Source organism: Sinohyriopsis cumingii, chromosome 14 (assembly GCF_028554795.1).
Source record: "Sinohyriopsis cumingii isolate HCF-2022 chromosome 14, ASM2855479v2, whole genome shotgun sequence".
Taxonomy (NCBI): Eukaryota; Metazoa; Mollusca; class Bivalvia; order Unionida; family Unionidae; genus Sinohyriopsis; species Sinohyriopsis cumingii.
In genome coordinates this window covers 18,044,961-18,069,799 of record NC_142974.1, presented here as the reverse complement: position 1 = coordinate 18,069,799, position 24,839 = coordinate 18,044,961, and the positions used below count along the sequence as shown (strand labels likewise).

The following is a 24,839-nucleotide window of genomic DNA, read 5'->3' as shown; positions in this document are numbered from 1 at the left end:
GTGTTTTTAGGTTATTTTTCGAAACCCATTTATATTTTTCATGTTGTTATTTTGTGTAATAATTCATTTGTTTTTATATTATTTTTGTGCCAATATCACTACCATGGCATCCATCTTGTAAATCTTGTTATTATTGATTCTCCAAAGTGGAAAGTCATATCAGGATGGGGTTCCCACCAGAAGACTTCTTAACGATACCTTGTTAGTCCTGAATGAAAATGATTTCAGTTTGACATAAATATGTCCAACATAACAAAAGTCTTGTTATCCCTGCAGTTTAACAGAAGAAATGGTCTTGTCTTGAGTTCCTGGAAATTCTTTCGAGCCACTAGAGCATCATACCATTTGAGTGATTCATATTGTAAATTACCAGAATCTGAACCCAGTTCTTTTTCTTTACATGCTCTTACTTTATATTTACTTTTATATTTTCAGCATATTGCAAGTTTGCATATTGAGAATTTCTGTAATTTTATGTTTTGCTTGCAGATTATAATTTGGTTTCATGTGCACCAGTGTTCATTATATGCAAAATATACATGTAGTAGCCAAAGACTCCGTTTGTCCATATGTCAGCCATTGATCGTTGATGCTGCTGTACTTTATCAACCATATTTCCTATTTATTTTCATGGCTCAATATCATATTGTACACCTAAGTCAGTAGGAGTCATGAAAAGTCAGCATTTTGCCCAGGTCATTGTCTAAGCCTGGAAACAGTTGTAACTCTAGATTTTGTAAATTTAAGCTTAAAAGTTTGCCGATAATACATCAGTACCAATTTAATAGAATTTAGTTTCGTTGCTTATTACTGGTTGGCATCTTATGAACCAGGACCTTCTTTTGTACTCAGGGTGTTAGCGTTGAAGCAGTTGATCCAGTGTTCCAGGCAAAGATGTTGGACATGCTGAAACAGACTGGAAGGTATGGACATCACTGTTACTGAAAATGTGTATACAGAATGTTAGCGAAAATAGGTCTTGGAAATCTGTGTTTGTAGTCTTTGAAAATTTGGGATTTTGTTGTGGAATTTATTCAGAATTTTGTATGAACCCTGATATGCATAATTAGTTTTACTGTTCCTTTTTATAGGTCAACACGTAACTAAATTACATTCCTGTGATCATGGTTTTTTACATTTTTTTCTCAAAATAACAAAATAATGATAGAAAGAATTGTAAATTATATATATATATATATATATATATATATATATATATATATATATATATATATATATATATATATATATAGTGAATAGGTCCATAATGCCAGTTGATATACAGAAATGTTCTTGATGATGATGAATGCTTTAAAATGTTTTTTTAAGTAAACAAGTTGATTTCATTGTTATGTCATTGTTTATAGGGTGAGATAACAATGTAACATCTCTACACAACACTTAATACAGAACAAAAATACTGGTACAAAAATACATTTTGTAAGATGAATAAATCAATAGAAATCCTTCACAGTCCCTAAAAAAAAAATTATTGTAGTTACATTGGTCCCCCCCCCCCCCATATAGTCTGTTCTTCTGCACTGGGAATGTGGCCACATAAAATGGGTGGCCTTTCCAGAAGGGACTATGTTTGTGAGAAGTATATATATGTGTATTGGGTAGAAAGCTTACGTAGCTTCAAAACATGTTATATGTTCATTTAAAAGTAACATTAAATATTAAAAGGTTATTCTTATCTTAAGAAAAGACGTATTTCAAGTTAACATGTACAGTAATACCTCGTGCATTCGCGTTTCTGGATTCGCGAAATTTTCATTGGTACCCTCTACGTACATGTTTTTTTTATTTTATTGAATTGTACCTTCGTTATATGACTTCTGTGACATATGAAATTTACCTAGTTTACCTTCCTGACAATGACAAAGAAAACGTCAGTCATTAAGTTTACAGTCCCATTCGTTACTTGGTTTTACCTTACTGTGAGTGCAAAAGAAAATGGCAGCCAATGAATTAGTATAGGGGTAATATTAGTATACATGTACCATACTGTAAATGCGCTAGTGTGGCAAATACCCATTAGGCGATACTGTACTCTATTTTCACGTCAACCATTTATTTCTCTTTTCAAGGGTAATGTATTAAGCTAACTTTTAAATGAAATTAAAGTGCTTTGGGAGCCTGATTTGGGTCATATTTAGGGTTTAAACCCTGAAATAAGCATTTATTAGCATTTTTAGTGACTCGTACCAAACATTCGCGATTCCTCCTGATCCGCGACTGGTTCTGAAACCTAACCTCGCGAATGTTCGAGGTATTACTGTATACATTACTAGTTTTTCATTGGCATGAATTGCAAATCCATTATAAACATTTAAATCTTGCTACAAACATCACTTTGCATGTAGAATCATTTTCTTTCTATTTACTCCATTTCCCCACTTCAGCAAAATATTCTCCTTATCTGTTGTATTTATAAGTCTTTCCAGCATCAAAGTTTTGAACTCTAGTGATGGCCATTGAGTCGATTATCTTTTACTTTTTCTTCTAAAGTAATAGCTTTTGGTTTATTTGATGACATTACTGTTTTTATGATGATATATTTCAATGCTGCTAATTGTTCAGCACTGAAATATCATTATACAGACAAAACCTTTATAGACTAAATTTGTTTTAAAGGAAGTGATACATGTATTGGCTACTGGGGTGAATGTGATAAGTTGATACGGTAGTATGCTTACATATTAAAAAAACCAATATTTGTTTCCTACAGTTATGTTATAAAAAGGTGTCTTTGTGTTGATAAAATGTATGAAAAGATCTTGTCTAAATATTTGCATCAATCTCAGATAATTAGTACTATTTTTGTCTATGTCTATTTTTAGAATGAGCATGAAATAAAGTTTTTCGTCTCATAAATATTCATTATCAATAAATAGTATATATAAGGGAAGGGCTTTGAAGTATCCTTCAGCAAAGTTATGCAGATGCTTATTAACGTTTAATAATCTGAGATCTGTTCTTGTTTGCTATGTACTCTACTGTCATTTTCTTTCTTACTTCATTGTTAGTTTGATCAATTTATATGGCTTCACATTTTGCACATGTCAAAGCATCAGTCACATTTTTGGAAGTGCAATCCATGACCTCTTGAACTTTAAATAACTTAAGTTACCATTTTGAAATTTGTTCCTATTTCCATCTGTTATATTGGAACAGGTTTTACATCTACTGTTGCAACATTTGGTTACCCAGGCTTCTCTTTGCATAAAGTTAAATTTAGGACTGGTAAGAATTAGTTTTAAATTTTTGTTTTTTCTCCAGCTATTAATAATTTTCATTCTTTCCGAGGGGCCCCAAGGGGCTGAGTGGTCTAAAGTGCTCTCCATTATGGATCACTGCCATCTCACCTCTGCATGCGTGGGTTTGAGACTCAGATTCAGCCAACATGTGTATGTGAGAAAGCTTGCCAGTAGCTTCTTGTGGGTTGGTGGTTCTTTCTGGGTTTTTTCCCAGGTTCTTCCTCCACCATTAATACTGGCCGCCATGTATAACCTATCTTGTGCTGAAAAAAGGCATTAAACCCTACAACAACAACAACATTCTTTCCAAACATTTCTTATTTTATCACTGTGTTGAAGTAACTGTTCACATCATTGGGAAGAACTTGGTGTTCCATAGGTTATAAGTTGAAATTAAATGGCATTTCATTTGATTAAGGGTTAATCATTTCAGGGTTATCTTCCATTCTTTTCTTTTCTCAGTATTCTCTGACATAACTTCCTCAGCATTATTGACACAGAGTAATTTGGGAGGTCCTGTGAGGGATAGAGAAATCTGATTATTGATACCACAGAGTAATTTTTGGGCCCTTGTGAGGGATATATATCAGGTTATTGACACACCTGAATAATTTTGAAGGTCCTGTGAGGGTTATAAGACTATACTTATTGATACACCAAAATCGTTTGGAGGTGGGGGATTCTCTGCTGGATATATTCCTGATATAATTGACAAATCAAACTAATTTTGGGTTATGGGGTCTGTGAGGACACTTTAAATGAATTCTATTTTATTTATGACATTCCTTAATATTCTGTTACAGGCCAGAGATGGTGGTTGGGTGGTACCACTCTCATCCTGGATTTGGTTGCTGGTTGTCTGGTGTAGACATCAACACACAACAGAGCTTTGAGGCTCTTTCGGAAAGGGCAGTGGCAGTTGTGGTAGACCCTATACAAAGTGTGAAGGGAAAAGTAAGTTGTGGGAAAACTTGCATCTGCATTTTAATAATAAACTATACAAAGGTTTGCTCTCACAGGTACAAACACAGTAATTCCTGTATGTGTACATTTTGTCTCATTGTTTATTTCTATACTATACTTAAGATTCCAAGGTAGAGTGGAAAGTAATTATTTATAAGGCTACCAATTATTTGTGTAATTGAGACCCTAAATATCAGATGCAGAGAGAGAACAGTTAGAAAGGTGCATAGATAGATTGAAGGACATCGTAGGTGTAGATTTTGAAAATTGACATGTTGGTAGTTAGATGCAAATTTTATAGGATTCTACCCACCATGGGGAAATATTGGCTGTTGTGACCTACTTTTAAAGCTGCAGCATATATATTAGGATTTTTGTGTTTGGCTTGGTTATTGTTGTTGTTATTGTAGATATCAATGTTACTTTTCGCATTTTGTTCTCTGACAGCAGTATATGTACATAAAACTGTTTGGGTGTATTCGTCTTGGAGCATACTTCACATCATGGGTTAAAGTTGGTATTACAGTGTCTTGGTCTTCATGTTTCAGTAATTACATGAGGTGTTTACATTTAGTTTGGTTTCTCTGACACCATTGTATAAACATTCATGATACATGATAAATGTATTCATCTTGGAGGATACTATTCATCTTCAGCAAAAGTAGGTCATTGTGATTTGCTTTTAATGCTCCTGCAATTATATTCTTGCATTAATCAACCCCAACATGAAACTGTATGGGTACATTCATTGGAGGACACCATCATGGGCAGAAGTAGATCATACATTCATTTGGAGGGCACCATCATGGGCAAAAGTAGGTGATGCATACTCTTCATGCTCCAGTGATTGTTGTTAGTAATTTAATTTGCTCATTTTCTCAGATGCTGTTGTATTTACAGCCATGAGACTTGATTGGGATATTTATTATCTTGTTGGGTACTAGCCAGTGTGGGCAAAATTGCATCGTGGTGATCAACTTTGCACATTCCAGTTGATCACCACGATGCATTTTTGTCCACTCCAGCAAAAGATTTTGCATTGAACTAATTGTATGTATAATCACTGAGCATGATGGGAATAATTATCATTGGATGATATTGCTCACTATTGGCAAAAGTCGGTCACATTTTTCGGAATTGCTGTTCTGAGTTACAGTGAACTATACCTAAGATAATGATATAGACATTCCGCAAGTCCCCAATCAACTTCAGCCGAATGCATATTGTTTATACAAAGTACATAAATACAATACAACATATTTTGTATTATTACAAATCCTTTTTTCTCAGCCTTTATTTATCTTGAATAATTTATTGCATTTATACATCAGAAGCTTCCTTTTTCAAGTATGAAAGTCAGTGTAATCTGTATAACTGATGCTTTAAGAACCAAACTGATTAAACCTTTAACAATAAAAAAGCAAAGTCAGATTCTAATTTAAATAATGAAAAATGTCAGATTGTTCTCACATTGACCGTTCTGGTGGTTAGAGCGTCCATCTTGGATGTGGGAGGTATTGGGTTGGATCACCGGCCAAGTCAGACTTACAAAAATGGTACTATCAGCTGCCTCGCTTGGTGCTCAGCATTAAGAGGTTAGTGTTAGGACTGGTCGGCCTGGTGTCAGGATAATGTGACTGGGTGGGACATCATGCTACATGTCATTATAAACTGTCATACTGCAGACATCTTAGCAATATGACTGAAGCTACATTAAAAATCCAAATCACACTTGCACACACACACAAACACACACACACTATTTGCGTTTGAATTAAGGTGATATCACTCCATTATTTTATATTGTGCAGGTAGTGATAGATGCTTTTAGATTAATCAACCCCAACATGATGGTCATTGGACAAGAACCTCGACAGACCACGTCTAACCTGGGGCATCTCAGTAAACCGTCTATACAGGTAACAGATTAAACAAATGCAAGCAGATATACCTGACATTGGTTCAGGATTGATATTTTTTATGCATGTGTATATTAGGCTATGTAATTAGTTTCTTTACTCTTCGGAAAGCAAATTAAGATCATTCTTAGCTTCATTATATATTGAATCTGTCATTGTGATTGTTATATCTCCACATTTAAATTTTATTTTCTTCGTATGTAATCTTGTTGACTAATATCATTTGTTGACTAGTAGATAACAAATCAGAAATGTCCATGTAAACTTTTACCTATATTTTGTTATTTTAAAATTGGTATATGACAGTAGTTATATCCATACCTTGGTTTGAGATTCTCTTGTCATTATTTCTGAAAGGTGGTTAAATATTGATCTCATTTTGCAGTTATTCTTACCTTGTTCATATTCATTTTACTGAGTCATATTAAATGTGTAACTGGATATCAAATTTAAGAATTTATTTGCTGAAACAAAAAGAATTGCAGACAACTAAATGAAGTTAGAATTGTTGAAGAGGGTTTAACTGATGATTTTATAAATGCCCTTGTCACTTCCATAACTGTATGTCACTACAGAAAATGTACACAGGTTAAACTTTCACTTTATTCCCATAGGTCAGCTTTGTGTTTACATAGATACAAAGTATTTTGATATGATAGCGATAGGAAAACTAATACACAGATAGATACTGAGAAGGGTATATGTTTTCTTACCTATTTACTTTTGTTTTCAGGCTCTGATTCATGGATTGAACAGACATTATTATTCCATAGCCATTAACTATAGGAAGAATGAATTAGAGCAGAAGGTATGATAGCTTTAACAGATTTGTAAGAAATTATTCTTTTTTGTATGTCTGGATCCCTTGGGATCATAAAATTTTGCTATGATCTGCAGTTCAGTAGTTATATTATTGATAGAAAAAATAAATGTATTTTTTAATGCTGTATATTTACACTAGTTACAATAACACCCAAATGCAGGATGGATTATGTATGATGTTGTTGTTGTAGGGTTTAACGCCATTTTTCAGCACAAGATAGGCTATACATGGCGGCCAGTATAATTGGTGGAGGAAGAACTCTGGAAAACCCCAGGAAGAACCACCGACCCACGAGAAGCTACTGGCAGGCTTTCTCTCATACCCACGTTAGACGAGCCTGAGACTCGAACTCACGCAGAGATGAGACGGCGGAGAGCGCTTTAGATCACTCTGCCACTCTGGGATTCTGTATGATGCAGCTTAAAAATAAAGAGCCACCTTAATTTGATTTCAACTAGTTTGTTATGGAATAAATCAAGAAAATAACTTGGTGATGCATTAGAACAATTATAAGTAATTGATTTCATTAGGCATACAGTATTACCTATTATTATTTTTTTATAACTTCAGCTTATAGTGATGAAGTATTAGGTGTATCATGTTTAAGGTCACTTGCAGGGAGATACCCCTGTTTCATGATGAACATGGGTACTTTACCCTTGGGTCCTGCACATGTTTTTTTTTTATAGTACTTATAGGAAGCAGGCACAGTGATTCTGAGATCTTGTAAGGTAGTGTCTACTTCGGACAATTTACTACAGCCATAGGGATGGCAGTGTGGTGACATAGCTAGTAGTGTGGCAGTATGGTAGACTTGTAGACTGTATGGCATTGTAGTTGGCAGTATTGTAGACTGTATGACATTGTAGCTTGCAGTATGGTAGACTTGTTGATGGTATGACATTGTAGCTGGCAGTATGATAGATTTGTTGATGGTATGGCATTTTATCTGGCAGTATGGTAGACTTGTTGACGGTATGGCATTGTAGATGGTAGTATGGTAGACTTGTTGATGGTATGGCATTTTAGCTGGCAATATGATAGATTTGTTGATGGTATGGCATTTTATCTGGCAGTATGGTAGACTTGTTGATGGTATGGCATTATAGCTGGCAGTATGACAGCATAGCTAGCAAAAAGGACAATGTGAATGGCAATATAGCCTTATAGTTGACAACAGAACAACACATTATTGTCACTGAAAAGAGGATGCAGGATCAAGCATTCATTCCAACGACGTGAATTTTGAAATGTTTAATAAGACCTTGAACTGAACTTGGATTGTCAGTTTATATAATTACATGAGCCATACTCATTTTTGTAATAATATAATCACAATATGGTGAATATAAAATTCATTAGTTGTATGGTGCTGTTGATTTATCATTTGGTGAATGACTCTTTCCTTGCTTAGTCATAAAAGTGTATAGTTTCTTGTTTTGATTTGTGTCATGATGTGTAAGGCAGTTTGTTATCATGGCTGTTCCATTTAAACATTCATGGTACGCAGGGATGGCAATTTTTTCAAAATTATATTACAGGGTCTTCTAAGTAATCAAGGAGATGATAAGAAATGATACAAAATTCTAAATTGCATCTATGTGTGACTACTTCACATTGACAGTCCCTTCCCTAGGTCCCAAGTATATTTTATTGGAACATCCCTTAGACTATGTCTTTGTTTTTCGTTTTATTATTACTATTTATCTTTTTCATTTCATCATTCACTAATATTTATGGTGAGAGTTTGGAGACTCGCATATTTCATATTATAAATTTGATTCATTCACAGACATTGTGTTCCATGTTCTCACTTAATTCATAACTGTTTGGTTTTTATCCTATTACATAGTTCAACAACATAATTTAGGAAAATCAGTACAGAGATTTTGTCCCATATTCTCAAAATTATTGGAGCATGAAACTGGAACTCAAGCTCTGAAAACTTGGACGCTCTTTAACTGATTAGACTGAGGTTAGACTTGTTATACTGAGGACCTTTCTAATGCTTCCTATACTATCATCACAATTTGAGTTTGACAGGTAGGCTGCAAGTATAATATCTAACTGTGTGCTTAAGTTTCTTGCTGAAACTGTTTCAAGAATATAAGGCTTCTTATTCTTTGATTGGATCAATCTAGTTATAGGAGAATATGAAAGGTGGGAGAAATAAGAGATTAGGAAATGACAATCTAATATTTATGATTATATAATTATCTTTGTTACAAAGTGACCAGGAATAGTCAATCTGTTGTCCATTAGTTATATAATCATCCTTGTTACAAAGTAACTAAGAATAGTCAGTCTGGTGTCCATTAACTATATAATAATCCTTGTTACAAAGTAACTAGGAATAGTCGGTCTGTTGTCCATTAGTTATATAATCATCCTTGTTACAAAGTGACTAGGAATAGTCTATTTTCAATGATTATATAATCAACCTTGTTACAAAGTGACTAGGAATAGATATATGTTGTCCTTGATTTTGTAACCAACTTTGTTACAAGAGAGTAGGAATAGATAATCTGTTGTCCATCATTATATAATCAACTTTTGCTGCAAATGATTGTCTAGTCAGCTTTTGTTACAGAGAAACTAGGACTTCTATAGTCAGTGATTATCTAGTCAAATTTTGTTCGATTGATACTTAGAAATGCCAATCTATTGTCCATAATTATACAGTCAACTTTTGTTACAAAGATACTTGGAATAGCCTATCTATTGTTCATGAGTATTCCGTCAGCCATAGTTACTAAAACACTTTTCATAACAAATATTTGATGTTCTACAGGAAATTTTAAGAACAAATATGTCCATTGATAACTTTGATCTTTTGAACGGAATATTTATTTTTATATATATTGATCTTTACAATGAAAGTGCATAGAGATGTTAGGTTACCTCATTATCACTAGCTTTTTCATGTCTGGCTTATTGATTCTATTGCAGACACAAAATGATAAGGGAGATAACTCTTCTGAATTATAAGTATGGTCTTTGCACACAAAAATTGTTTCAATGGCAAAAATGGTTATAAGCCCACTTGTTCTTTGTTAAGAGTGATGACTGTAACAACAGTGGAAATCAGACCCAGAACTTAGATATGAGTAGTAAGTGTATTAGTACTCCGCTGTATGCATACCAGTCTTTCATATGTGTGATACGATTCATATGTAATCAGTTGAAAACTGCTATAGCCTGGCTTGTATGTATTTCATGCATGTATTACAAGACTTTCAAACATTATTCACATACTTATTATTGAATAGATGCTGTTAAATCTTCACAAGAAGAGCTGGGTGGATGGGCTGACACTTGAAGATTACAACATACACTGCACAAGTAATGAAAAAACTGTCAAGGAAATGCTGGATCTAGCCAAGAATTATTCTAAGGTACAAAACAGATCCACCTTCTCATCTTTTGGCTGGTAATGAATATAGTTATACTTGTTTCAGTTTGCATTTGTCAGCAAATGAATTTGGCAGATGGATTGATGGATGGGTTGGTCAGTAGAGGAATAATACGTGGTTAGATTGATGGATGGGTTAGTCATTTGAGGAAGGATGAGTGGTTAGATTGATGGAAGGTTGGTCAGTAGAGGATGGGTTAGTGGTTAGATTCATGGAAGGTTGGTCAGTAGAGGATGGATGAGTGGTTAGATTGATGGAAGGTTGGTCAGTAGAGGATGGATGAGTGGTTAGATTGATGGATGGGTTGGTCAGTACATTAAGAATGAGTAGTGAGATTGATGGAGGCAGACCTGCCAACCCTCAGGATTTTGGTGTGAATTTCATGACTATTGATAGCGACTCATGGATTCATGCCACATGCAGAAAAATCACAAATTCCCGAATTCTCAATTGGCTTAAATCGGGGATAAAATAAATTTTATTCCATTACGTGCTAGTCAAAATAGCAGTAGTGGTCACTGGTACCTATAACAGTCCTGTATTGCTAATCGTGATGTTAGTAGAACAAGAGCCAGTTGTTACAGTATGCCCTATAGTAAGCAGTGTAAAGTATATAATATATATTTAGAACAAGTTTTACAAATACTCTTGAAAAAAACTGGGGCCCAACTGATTTTTTTTAAATGGCACATGTGCATACTCATAGCAGCTGTAATTTTGAAGACAGCTTTAAAGGTGTTGGCATTTTTTAGATTGAAAGATTAGCATATTTCGTAATATGTTCGAGTTCAGTTTTCTGCGCATGCTCCAACACGACTAATCCTTTGCCGTTCGATGTTTCATCTTCTGGATTAATACCATTTCATAATTAAGCTACATGGCAGTTAAAATGTTTTCACCTGCAAGGAAAAAGATTTGTATTCCACAAAAAGTGAAGTATAGATTGGAGTACACCAAAATTTGGCCTACCATGTATACTCGTGTATAAGTCAAATAATTTAGGAAAAAATAAAGGCCAGGAAGGGGGGGTGTCAGCTTATCCACGGGCCAATGTCTAAACTTGACAGTTTTATGGTCTTAATGTTGACTGTAAATGGCTGTAAATCTTGGGACACGAAATAATTTTTTCCGTGTCCTAAGACATAGGCATGTAAAGAAAATAACTATCGGTGACCCCACAATTATTAAACTGTTATAAAGTACTATGATTGATTTTGTTATTATTTTGCATGTGCATATTTTCTGATTTCTCCAACGTGAAATTAAATAAAGGTAAATACAGACTTCATAATTCGCTGGTCAGTTGAGTTTACCCGCGAGACCAGGCTGAACTATAATGTACTGTACTTAGACAGTGCAAAGCATGCATAGCATCACTTAAATCCTTATTTATTCCCAAACATATTAGATTTTGCTTTATTCATTGTTTTGACCAAATTGCATTCTTCCAGATAACATCTCAGCTAGTCCTTAATAGCTGTTTCATTTACGTTGAATCACATGCTCACGAGTTACTCATTTTCTATTATATAAGCGATCCTACAAATTGAGGTAATATTTTTAAAAAGGTATGCACATTTAATTGTACAAGGCACATAACCAGCATAATTTACATGTTCACGAAGAGTGGTAATAATAAAGGCTAAAATCCTCACATAAATCAACTGAGATCAACATCAATCAATTTTAGTTTTGTGTTTTGGCTGAACAAACTTCATATCTTTCCACACAATGGAAAGTTCGATGTTTTGACGTCTCCTATGTTGATAGTCAGCGAATTTGTCTTTCATTTTGCGACAGCACTAAAGGAAAGTTAATCATTTAAACCTGGAAACTGGCTTGTGTTAAGAGGGATATTTGACTGGCAACTATACCAGTACATTGATGTGTAATTACGTTTTATTCCATAATATTAGCATGATTACCATCATTTTCAGACATGATTTTTCTCTGTTTTAAAGTGAAGTTCCACTTTTCTCCTGACTTGCATCCAATTTTTCTTGATATAGTCCATTGTTTTTTATCATCTCGATCCATTGCTTTTTTAAACGGTCTGCCGTTGTTTTTTTAAACGGTCTGTTCGGTCCCATTCTGCAACGACCCTTGTAACGTATTCGTTCATATATTAGTTATCCCAAGACTCTCGTAAAGAGTATTCGGATTGGTCAAAAGTTTAAATTCACCCAATGAATCTTCATGTAATGGAAACTGATGGCAATAGAAAGAATAAGCATGTTTGCAAAAAATGGCATCCCGAGTTGTTGAGAGAGACCATGACACGAGAAGTTTAGGTAAAGGTTTAAAAAATGCATGGAAATGAGAATGGCTGTAGTGAAAAGTCTGCAGAAATTTAGTTGGTCAGTTTATAAGAAAACTGAATGCTAGAGGACTGGCATTTTGTGACCTCAGCTCTAATTGCAGTTGCAATAGTTAGCAACAGCACCTATAAAAGAAGCTGCATATGGAAATATTGAAACCCAGAAGGCATCTGGAAAAAGTGCAATTAATTACTATAAGAAAAAAGATTTCTTGCATGAGAGAATAGATGTAGCTCTCTGTCAGAATATGCTCACTGTGTGTCACCAATACAAGTACCAGCTTGAAAGGAAAAAGGCTGTCATTGAGAAGGAAATGAAATGATTGCACGTTGAGCCAAGAAAGTAAGTAAAAAAGGAAGGCTAAACAAATCTTTGCCAAAGCCGCACAGAGTGCTCGACTGGAATATCAATAGGCTGTGTCCATTGGAGGAGAATACCAGTGAATGTATGGGATCATTTGTATATAGTTGATGCACTTGGGTGTTTATTTTACAGATTTGTTATGAAAAGAGTGAAGTTTAATCAATTTGCTGCAAAAATTGAGAAATTATTATGACTTACTTACGACGTGAACACTGACATGCACTTAAAATAACTTAAGCACCAGTAGTATTGGAGAACAAATTTTTGGGAAGTTTTAGTTTTTTAAATGATTATTTTGTTATATATTATGATCATAAGTTGCACCAGGAGCAGTTTTTTATGATTGTAAAATGCATTTTTGGCCTGGACCCCTGGATCAATGGCGCTATCCCTCAAGACACTGTTGGAGGAAGACCCCCAAAGCCCCCTTACCAATTGTCAGCTTTTTTTGTGGAATACAAAATCATGTCTGAGTTTTTAAAACAGGCTATAAGGCATACGTATGAACTTTTCAAAAGCCAAAAAAGGAAGATTGAATAAAGAAATAGAGATTGGGACCTAAAATCGGGAGGTTTTTCGTGGCATTTTTAAAGCCTTGTTTTCACTAAATATTGATTGATCTTCCTGTTCCAATATGCATGTTATTCACAAAATGACTCGCCGTTTCTCCCTGTGACGCATCCTATTTTGCCCCAGGACGTGCCCTATTTTCATATAATAATAATAATGAGGACTTTGTATAGTGCCTAATCTTTAGAAGCTCTAAGCGCTTTACATTAGACAACACCTATAAGATAAGAAACATAATAATATTATTACAGAAACAAACAACATGAAATTAGAAAAACATTAAAAAATAAAAAACGTTGAAAATATTGAAGGTAGGAAACATTATTAGGTCTTTAAGTTTGTTCTTGCAGTCGAAATAAGTGAGTTTTGAGAGCCTTCTTGAATGTGATCACTGTGTCTTTGTGTCTATGTTCAATGGGCAATTCATTCCACGTTGCTGGGCCCTGGTACGCAAAAGAACGCTGTCCATATGATTTTGTTTTCATTGTGGGAATAATGAGTATATGATTATCAGAAGAGGAGCGTAAGTATCTTGCTGGTGTGTACTCATGGGTGAGATTGGATAATTATGTTGGACTAGAGTCCAACAGTGAAACATAGCACAGAGAACAAATTTTGTGTTTGATTCTGGATCGAATGGATAGCCAGTGTAGGGTACAGAGCAGCGGGGGTGTGTGCTCTGATCGTGGTACTCTAAGTATGATCCAAGCAGCTGTGTTTTGAACTTTTTGAAGTTTCTGGAGTAGATATTGAGATGAACCAGACAGAATTGAGTTACAATAGTCCAGTCTTGAAAGTACTAATGAACACACAAGTGTTTTAGTGGCATCAACTGAAAGATATTTGCGAATTGAGCTGATGTGTCTCAGCTCAAGATATGCAGCCTTGCATATGTTTATGACATGTTGGTGCATTGTGAGAGTACTGTGCGGAGTAACACCTAGGTTTCGTACTGATTGTGTGAATTTAATGTTGGCGTTGCTGATATTTATTGTTTGAGGTAAAGGATGTGAATGAGAAAGTCTTTTTGTTGTGATCAGAATGGCCACAGTTTTATCATCATTCATCTGCTGCTTGTTACATGTCATCCATGATTTCACATCAGAAATGCACCTCGTTACACCTTGGATGGTAGCATCAATTTCAGTTGGGTGGCTAGATTTGTATATTTGGGTGTCATCAGCATACAATTGGTGAGACACTGGATGATGATCTATGACACTTGAGAGTGACTGAGTGTACAGAATGAAGAGAACAGGTCCAACAATGGACCCCTGTAGAACACCACAACATAGATCAACTGGGCTGGAGTGTATTCCATTTGCAGATACAGTTTGTGTCCTGTTGACCAAGTAGGACTTGAACCACAGTAAGGCTGTATCATGAATGCCAAATACATGCTGGAGACGGTGAAGTAATATATCATTGTCTATTGTGTCAGCTGTGGTCAAACTGCACAGTAGCTTAAGATTAGTATTAAATAAACAAGCAAGAAAGCCAACACGACTAATTAAAAGTTAATCCTTACCAATGCAACTATTTTGTGAAAACGACGGGCCCTCCTTAGTAATTCAAAGAAACCATGTTCAACACTAATGTCTGTAGAGGCAATCACATGCAGATTTGCTGCATGGTATGTATTTTCATTCTTTCTTTTAATTTAACGATGTTGATTAACATTGGTATATATATGATATAAAAATGCCAGGTGTTCACTTGTTTAAGTTTCTGTCATGGGAATGGTGCTATAGTGTATGGAGTTACAGCATTCATAGTGATCATTCTTGGGATTGAATTTAATTGTGGACAATATTATTGTTATGGTTTATATTTTTGTTCTGGTTTATTATTTTATTTTTTGTATTGTTGTAACCAATGGCCGTATAAAAAACACAGTATCTTTTTTGGCACATATGGCTCCCTTCTGGATTATGTGAGTGATTTACCTCAAACACAAAATTTGTTCTCTGTGCTACATTTCACTGTCGGACTCTAGTCCAACATACCTATCCGACCTCACCCATGTGTACACACCAGCAAGATACATAGGCTCCTATTCTGACAATTGTATAGTCATTATTCCCACTATGAAAACAAAGTCATATAGATAGCGTTCTTTTGCATACCAGGGCCCAGCAACGTGGAATGAATTGCTCACTGAACTTAGACACAAAGACACAGTGATCACATTCAAGAGTGCTCTCAAAACTCACTTATTTCGACTGCAAGAACAAACTTAAAGACCTAATAATGTTTCCTACCTGAAATATTCTCAGCATGTTTTTTTATTTTTTAATGTTTTTCTAATTTCATGGTGTTTGTTTTTGTAATAATATTATTATATGCTTTTTTATCTTATAGGTGTTGTCTAATGTTGTAAAGCGCTTAGAGCTTCTAAAGATTAGGCGCTATACAAAGTCCTTATTATTATTATTATCATTATTATTATTATTATTATTATTTGATTACGATTTTTAATGTAGCTTTAACAATTTTTCTGTCATATTGCTACAATGTATGCAGTGTTTCAGTTTATAGTGGAGTCTTCGGCTTGGCCACTGTGGTTTTGTGAGAAAGCTGCCATGAGTCAGTGGCTCTTACTTTGGTTTTCCCAATTTCTTCCTCCACTAGTTATACTGGCTGCCATATATAGCATATCTCTTGCACTGAGAAATGGCATTAAACCCCAAAACAACAACAATTGATGGCCATCATGTTATAGCAGGGTTTTACTGTATATATTGTACTTGTCCACTTTTGTAGACCTGTAAAATGTTACAGCAGGGTTTTACTGTATATATTGTACTTGTCCACTTTTGTAGACCTGTAAAATGTTACAGCAGGGTTTTACTGTATATATTGTACTTGTCCCCTTTTGTAGACCTTTACCATGTTATAGCAGGGTTTTACTGTATATATTTTACTTGTCCATTTTTGTAGACCTGTACAATGTTATAGCAGGGTTTTACTGTATATATCAGAGGTGGGCAAACTTTCCAGTGCAAGTGCCGCAGACACAAATTTACACCTTGTCGCGGGCCGCATAGTTCATTAAGTAAAATAATTAATATTTGAAATAGCAAAAACAAAAGGTTTTTCTAAATAACATCTAATTAATTTTCAGTTGTTAATATGTTGTTAATATTTGAAAACTTAAACATAAACTTCAAAAGAAGCACATTCATTTGATAAACAGAGTAACAGAGAGTCAGTGCGAATGATGACTTGTTCCTAGGCCGCATGAAAACCCTTGGCACGCCACATGTGGCCCATGGGCTGTAGTTTGCCCACCCTTAGAATATATTGTACTTGTCCACTTTTGTAGACCTGTACAATGTTACAGCAGGGTTTTACTGTATATATTGTACTTGTCCATTTTGTAGACCTATACAATGTTATAGCAGGGTTTTACAATATATATTGTACTTGTCCATTTTTGTAGACCTGTACAATGTTATAGCAGGGTTTTACTGTATATATTGTACTTGTCCCCTTTTGTAGACCTATACCATGTTATAGCAGGGTTTTACTGTATATATTGTACTTGTCCCCTTTTGTAGACCTACACCATGTTATAGCAGGGTTTTATTGTATATATTGTACTTGTACTTGCCCCCTTTTGTAGACCAGTACAATGTTATAGCAGGGTTTTACTGTATATATTGTACTTGTCCATATTTGTAGATCTATACAATGTTATAGCAGGGTTTTACTGTATATATATATTGTACTTGTCCATTTTTGTAGACGTGTAAAATGTTACAGCAGGGTTTTACTGTATATATTGTACTTGTCCCCTTTTGTAGACCTGTACCATGTTATAGCAGGGTTTTAATGTATATATTGTACTTGTCCATTTTTGTAGACCTATACAGTGTTATAGCAGGGTTTTACTGTATATATTGTACTTATATTGTACTTGTACTTGTCCCCTTTTTTAGATCTGTACAATGTTATAGCAAGGTTTTACTGTATATATTGTACTTGTCCATTTCTGTAGACCTGTACAATGTTACAGCAGGGTTTTACTGTATATATTGTACTTGTCCATTTTTGTAGACCTGTAAAATGTTATAGCAGGGTTTTACTGGATATATTGTACTTGTCCACTTTTGCTCTTCTTGAGATATAGCAATCATGTAATGAATGATCTTTATTTTGTTTCTAGGCTTTAGAAGAAGAGGAATCAATGACACAGGAACAACTAGCTATCAAAAATGTTGGAAAACAGGTATGTATAAAATACATATAACACTGGATATTATCTCAAATCAAAAGTCAGTAAAAAGGACTTAATATCTGTTTTTAAATTAAAGTCAGGAGATTATTTTATACTTTTTACAGGCATGAAGCTTCAGCTAAGTTATATATATATGGATGGATGGACTGGCCAATTTATGGATTTATTGATTGAATGACTAATTTATTGATTCTATGACACCAGCACAGTAAGGCTATATAGTTTAAGTTTTCTGTGCAAGTTAATTTTTTTGGTCAGACTTATTTCTGTTCTTTGAAATTGTAATTCACTGAAATATTTCACTGCCGAGTTTTGTCTGCTATTTTGTTTATCTTTTCTACAAACTTTGTAGGGGTGAAACAGTTCTTTTCTTAATTTACTTATTATCAATTACTGTGATTTCTCATCAGTATTTTAAATGAGTACCAATTTCAAAGGAGTTATTTTCATGTATTTACTGGTTGCTGCAGCAGCTAAAGGAGTACAGTAATTTTGTGTAAAACATGCACAGTTTAGGAGCACACTAAGATTAAATCCTTGTATTCTTTATCTCCTTGCCAGGATTTGACACATTCATTAGAAAATGAAAAGTAAGAACAGACATATTACACATCATTTTTGTAATTGACATATACAAATTAGTCTTGTAGATAAACACTGCATGCAGATGTGCACCTGCTTGTCTTGCTCTTTTTAAAATTTGGTCAATAATTAAGTTAGCTTAGTTTTTCTTTGAGTACATTTTGTAGTGTTTTCATGATGTAGCAAGTGCCTCCAGTTTGCTCATTAATAGCATTTGTTTGAAATGCTAAAGGAAACCAAGCCAGTATCATATTTAGCCTGCATTTTAGATGCATTCAACACTCACTTAAAGAAAGAACAAAGAACAAGACATGTTCATTTATGTAACTTATGTTTCTGTAATTACAATGACAGAACACTGTATTATGATTTTCTGATTTATGATATTCCTTTTTATATTTTTAGTCTGAAAGGAGTTTTCTTTTAAATTATTACCAGATATTGCATACACAATGGAAATAGTTTCCATGGTGATACGCTCTTTGAAATGAGCATAATAAAATGGAGATAAACTAGGCTGAAATTCATTTAGCCTAAAACTTGTATGTTCATTGTGGTTATTAGATTTTTCACATTTTGAAGGCCATTACCCCCCTTTGTGACCACAAAGTTATTTCCGTTTGTTTTTCAGGATCCAAAGCGTCATCTAGAAGAGCATGTGGATGTTTTGATGACTCAGAATATTGTTCAGTGTCTTGGAGCCATGTTGCATACAGTTGTCTTCAAATGATCATAATCATGTTAATTTTCAGTCTATGGATTTAGGTGTTCACAATGTTCATATCTTAATTTGCTGTTGTCTTATAAATGGCTCTTTTTGGCCAGGAACAAAAATAAAGATGTTTGAAAAGGTCTTTATTTAGAATATCCGAGGAAATAAAAAAATAAACAAAATTATCTGAACAGTGGATATGATGAACATACCGAATTTTCAAATATTAAAAATTTGTTTGAAAATTTCGCAAAATTCTGGAAAATACTGAGTTTATTGAGGAATACCTGATCAGTATGATATACTGTTATATGAAATATAGTTTCTGAATGTACAAGACAGAAAAGACTGGAAAAGAAATTAGTGAAACCATACATAGGCTGTCTATGGCAGCAGTATAGGGAATAAAAGATGCTGTTAATTTAAGAGGCAAACTAATGTTTATGGTAATCATTTTGGCCAATACTGATGATAGTTTTCTTAATTCATGATTTGGAAAAATGGATACTGATCAGATCTGTAATTTTACTGACAGTGCAGGCACATGTAGACTTATAGGAACATGATCTATGATATTAGAAGATTGTTTTCATTTTTAATAAACATGTTATCCATTTCAAATAGGCTTCCTAGAATCCAAAACCAAAAATCCAAGATTCATGATAAACAACCATATGTGTTGGAATCTCTGAAATTGTGCTTTGCAGGGTTTTGATGTTGTATACAGCAGTGAAAATCTACTTGACAATACAGGAATCACTGCTTTTATACTTCAGATTTGCATAAGTAGGAGTTTCTTTCTATTCTGCCAAGATATTTCACTATAATGAGAAGCTAGATCGAAAAGTTTGCATTTTTTATATGAAAGCATAATGTCTGGTTTGTCCATTAACTTTACCCTTCCTTAAGTACTTGTAATATGAAATAAAATTATAAAAGGATCCTCGGGGGTTGTCAGTTTTTTTAATCTTTAATTTAGCCTGACTATAAAAATCTTAAATTTAAACTAAGATCCAGAAACATGTTATATGATAAAGATTGTTTTCATTGGATAAAATATGTTCCTTTTTCATGTTGTTTTGTTTCTATCATATATTATCAATATGTATCAATCACTTATGAAACTTTTATTCCTCCATCTTTCTTTCCATTTTATATTGAAGATGTATGTATCAACACATCGAGTCCACTTCATATTAAAACATCGAAACAAATTAACATAAACAAGTGCATTATAAACCAATCACATTGAAGTTGGGACAGATATTGTGTTTTGCCAATTTTTTTCTTCTTGTTCCTTCATTATGCCTTCAACGTCTTGGACCCAGTTTCATCTACATCAATGACAATTAGTAGGTAGATGCCATTTCAATGAGAGGAACTCAGCTGTACCAAGACAAGACAAGAAAAGTCATTGCGACCCAGATTTCATGCTTGAATGATTTTTCTATTTTCGACTAAGCTTGTTACTCCTTCAGTGTTTTAAACCCTGTTTCATAACTGAATAACATGTACAGGAAACTGATTTCAATAAGAGTAGCCATATCCATAGCAAATTATGTTACTATGACCCTTAATTCATGCCTGAGTGACTTTTTATCAGTATCTTGTAATAAATTTAACCAACATTGTTGAAAATTGGTAAGTGGATGGATTTCAAGTGGATTAAATCAGATATACCAAAAGATTGTTTACGGTGACCTATTTTAGACTTTAGTGTGTTAGCAACTTTTCCAGCTTTTCATTTGTTTCATCCATAATTTCTTCAACCCTGTTTCACCTACAGTACATCTTTAGAAAAGTAATTAAACCATACCAAAACCAGGTCACTGTTTCCTAATTTTGACACTTGAGTGGTCTTGAATTTCAGTTTTATGTTTGTCACACCATTAATATGTTAGAGTCTCTTTCATGATCACTTTTGAAAATGGATATGTGAATGCATTTCATGGACAGCAATGGTACCATATAAAAACGGATCACTGTCACCCAATTTTCATTTTGGAGTGCCTTTTGTATTTTCAACTATTTGTTCATTACATCAATGTGTTGGTTCCATTTTAAGCCAATCAGATGAAAATTGATATATGGATGAATCTCTAAGTGAGAGTAAACCTATCATATAAGTAGGTCAGTGTGGTGTAATTTTTAAGCTTGGGTGACATTTGTATTTTGAGATATTCTTTCATTGCATCCTCAAAATCATTGTTCCTGTTTCACCTACAGATGAAAATTGACATTTTGTTGAATCTCAAGAAGGTGATTTAACCATTCCCAAACTAGGTCACTGTAATCTAACTTTAGTGCTTGTGTATTTTAAATGCATTGTTTATTATATCCTAAATATATTGAACTGAAGCACATCTGATAATTGGCATGTGGATGCATACATGATTGCTCAATGTGACCTAATTTTCAGGTCTGACTGGATTTGATGTTTAAGCTGTTGTAGTTTAGACCCTTAGGATCTTGTTTTTTTTCTCCCACATTTAAAAATTAATATGTGAATGCATCTGATGGACATCAGTTTAACTATGTTAAAACTGGATCAATATAATATAATTATCACACAATTAAATTTTATATTTTAATTTGTCCATTTGTTATACCCTCAATATCTTGGACCAAATTCAACCAGCACTCATGCATGTCGAGGAGAATACTTCATCGATAAAAAAATTAGGTCATTATAACCTGATATTTATGTGAGCACTATTTGTGTTTTGAGTCATTTGTTTTTTGTTTTTATTCCAAACCTGTTTACATCTGGATGAATCAGTTTTTGTTTTGAAATTTCAATGATTAACTTGGTGTGTTGACAAATGATACTGAGTTGATTATTGCATTAATATTTTCTTTCTTCCACAAGCTGGCTCGTAACTTGTCAGAACTAGAATTCAGTCAAAAACAGCCTCCATCAGCTCAGGCTTATCTCTCAAAACTCTGCTTCTGCATCTATTCTCCATGCAAATTTGTTTATTATTGGCTACTCCAGATGTGCTACATTTGGCAAGGAGACTCGTGGTGCTTTCTCATATTCTTTAAATTTTGATTCTGACTTTATTGCTTGTAATGGAAAATTATGCTTTGAAGTTTTTCAGTGTCTTGATGTGCAACAGTTTTAATTAAAGAGGACTTAAATATTTTTGGAAACAGTAGGGCCCTGAGACCAAGATATCTGCTACAGTATGGCCATGAAACCAAGAGATCTGTTACAGTAGGGCCCTGAAACTAAGAGATCTTTAACAGTTGGGCCCTGAAACCAAGAGATCTTGAACAGTAGGGCCCTGAAACCAGGAGATCTGTTACAGTAGGGCCCTGAAACCAAGAGATATGTTACAGTAGGGCCCTGAAACCAAGAGATCTTGAACAGTAGGGCCCAGAAACTAAGAGTTCTGTTACAGTAGGGCCCTGAAACCAAGAGATATGTTACAGTAGGGCCCTGAAACCAAGAGATCTTGAACAGTAGGGCCCTGAAACTAAGAGTTCTGTTACAGTAGGGCCCTGAAACCAAGAGATCTTGAACAGTAGGGCCCTGAAACTAAGAGTTCTGTTACAGTAGGGCTCTGAAACCAAGAGATGTGTTACAGTAGGGCCCTGAAACCAAGATATATGTTACAGTAGGGCCATGCATCTAGTAAACATGAAATTGCACTCCTAACTGACTTGCATATACATTCTCACTTTAAATTTGTATGAAAAATATTTTTCCTTTGTGGCATCTCAACCAAAAAACATGCTCAACCACTTAGAACTATTCTAATATCAAGCTCTTTTAAATCTGTACCATAGTGAAAGTCTACTAGAAATAACATTCTTACTTTTCTGTAGTTACTATCGACTATGAAAATGTGTATTGATTGAAGGAGTTAGCTTTTCACATCCTCCTGAGGGCATCCACTACATGTCATAGTTCTGCAGCTGTTTCCAGTCTTGTTTAAAAGTGTTTATTTTGCTTCTTTTTATGAACCTGTATTTTCATTCATATTGATTAAAGAAATCAAAGTTAGTTACATAAGTTACAGATATTGCATTGCCAGTGTATAATGGTAAAAAGCAAATCATTGTTTCAGTTGTTCAGTCTCCATGCATTACATCAAACAGGCTGGTAAATAGGCCAAGCAAAATGGCCAAAACTAGGTAATTTTTAAAAATATTTAATGTTGTTTACAGTTTTTTCAAGTCATTATTATACTTGACATGCCAGTGGTCACTGCAAGATTAAGTTTTTTTTCCATCATTCAGTCTCATAGTTGGCAGGTTTGTCATTTGGTTCCGTCCAAAATTCAGAGTTATAGACACAACAGAGATGGAGAGGGAGAGACCTGAATCTTTGAAGGTAAAACAGAGGTTTGCTGACCAACAATGAGGTCGATTACAGCATGTTGGTGACAATTATGCCCTTGTAAATAGTATATAAGGTGTATTTTGACGGCCACCATCAGAATAAATCTTAATCCTTCACAAATGTATTATTATTATATTATGCTTTTAGCTGTGACTAATGTCTGACCAAGGTGAGCTTCAAAATGTTTTAAATTGAATATGGTACTAAAGTTCTAGAGATGGCCATTTGTTACAATGTTATGACCATCGTGAGGGAAAATATTGCTTAAAAAAGAAAAAAATTGTATTTCTATTTTAGGCCATCACTGTTGCAATTTACACAAAAACTTAATCAGAATTAGATAAAAGTTGTTCTAGTTATGACTAATGCCTGACTGTGTTAACTTTATAATACATTTAAACTATTTATTTGACAATCCAAAAGCAATTAAGTATAGGTACATAGTGTATCATAGACCAAAGTACAGATAATACATAAAGGGAGATAATAAAAAATATCTCTTTTCATATGGGATAAATTCATAAATATGTGACCTTGCAAAATGTAAATTATCACCTTTTTTAATGTGTGCTAGTGCTTTTTAATAAATATTTAGATGAAGAAAACAAATATTGTAAATTTCAAAATGAATTGTGTGATGCATATAGATCATGTAAAGAATACAAAGCTTAAATAATGTATTTTATTTTATGGTAAGCATTGAATTACTTGATTTTCTAAGTAAAATAGTATTGATATTCACAGTAGTGAAAAAATAATAATTGTCGCTACAGGAACTACTTTTTTTGGTCAGAACATACTTACCTCCTTTTGATTTTCTGTCCGTGAACTACTTTTACCTTGTGTCCATGCCACTGTCATCTTTGTGGTGTCTGCAACCAAAATAAAAATGGAAAACCTGAGTACTGATGAAATTGCAGTAGAACTATTAGTGTCAGATGTGACAAGTGATGTGCGCAGGTACACATAGCACAACAGAAAATGTACGGTAAACAGCTGACATTACCGTAAGAAATCTGCTAATTCACAGTGTCACAAACTTTAAGTAGCCAACGTATGCGAGCATAAAATAAAAAGAATATTTGCTTGAAACGAGTGAATAACGGATCCAGTTCATCTCGTGGGTGAAAAACTAGTATTTTCACTCGTGGCTTCACCTCGTGAAAATACTGAGTTTTTCATCCACTCGATGAAATATATCAGTTATTCACTCGTTTCAATGGGCCCCGAGTGGCCGCGTGGTCTAAAGCGCTCTCCGTTACGGATCACTGCCATCTCATCTCTGTCTGCGTAGGTTCGAGTCTCGGATTCGGCCAATGTTAGTATGT

General features: G+C 34.2%; 1 protein-coding gene and 1 long non-coding RNA gene across 3 annotated transcripts in view; both read left to right on the top strand.

The window, feature by feature from the left end:
* LOC149783347 (ubiquitin C-terminal hydrolase PSMD14) overlaps positions 1 to 20,233 on the top strand; it is a 50,789-nt gene extending 30,556 nt beyond the window's left edge. For both annotated transcript variants that reach the window (XM_089931555.1, XM_089931554.1), the window contains exons 4-10: positions 853 to 923; positions 4,064 to 4,214; positions 6,035 to 6,142; positions 6,876 to 6,950; positions 10,235 to 10,360; positions 17,798 to 17,860; positions 19,083 to 20,233. In XM_089931555.1, coding sequence (XP_089787681.1) covers positions 853 to 923; positions 4,064 to 4,214; positions 6,035 to 6,142; positions 6,876 to 6,950; positions 10,235 to 10,360; positions 17,798 to 17,860; positions 19,083 to 19,181 — 693 coding nt within the window. In that variant the 3' untranslated portion in view covers positions 19,182 to 20,233. The remainder of the gene's footprint in view (positions 1 to 852; positions 924 to 4,063; positions 4,215 to 6,034; positions 6,143 to 6,875; positions 6,951 to 10,234; positions 10,361 to 17,797; positions 17,861 to 19,082) is intronic.
* On the top strand, positions 10,368 to 11,580 carry LOC149783348 (uncharacterized). Its single transcript, XR_016413586.1, has 2 exons — positions 10,368 to 10,554; positions 10,639 to 11,580. It is a non-coding gene; the product is annotated as an uncharacterized LOC149783348 (long non-coding RNA).
* Positions 20,234 to 24,839: the final 4,606 nt, after the last annotated feature.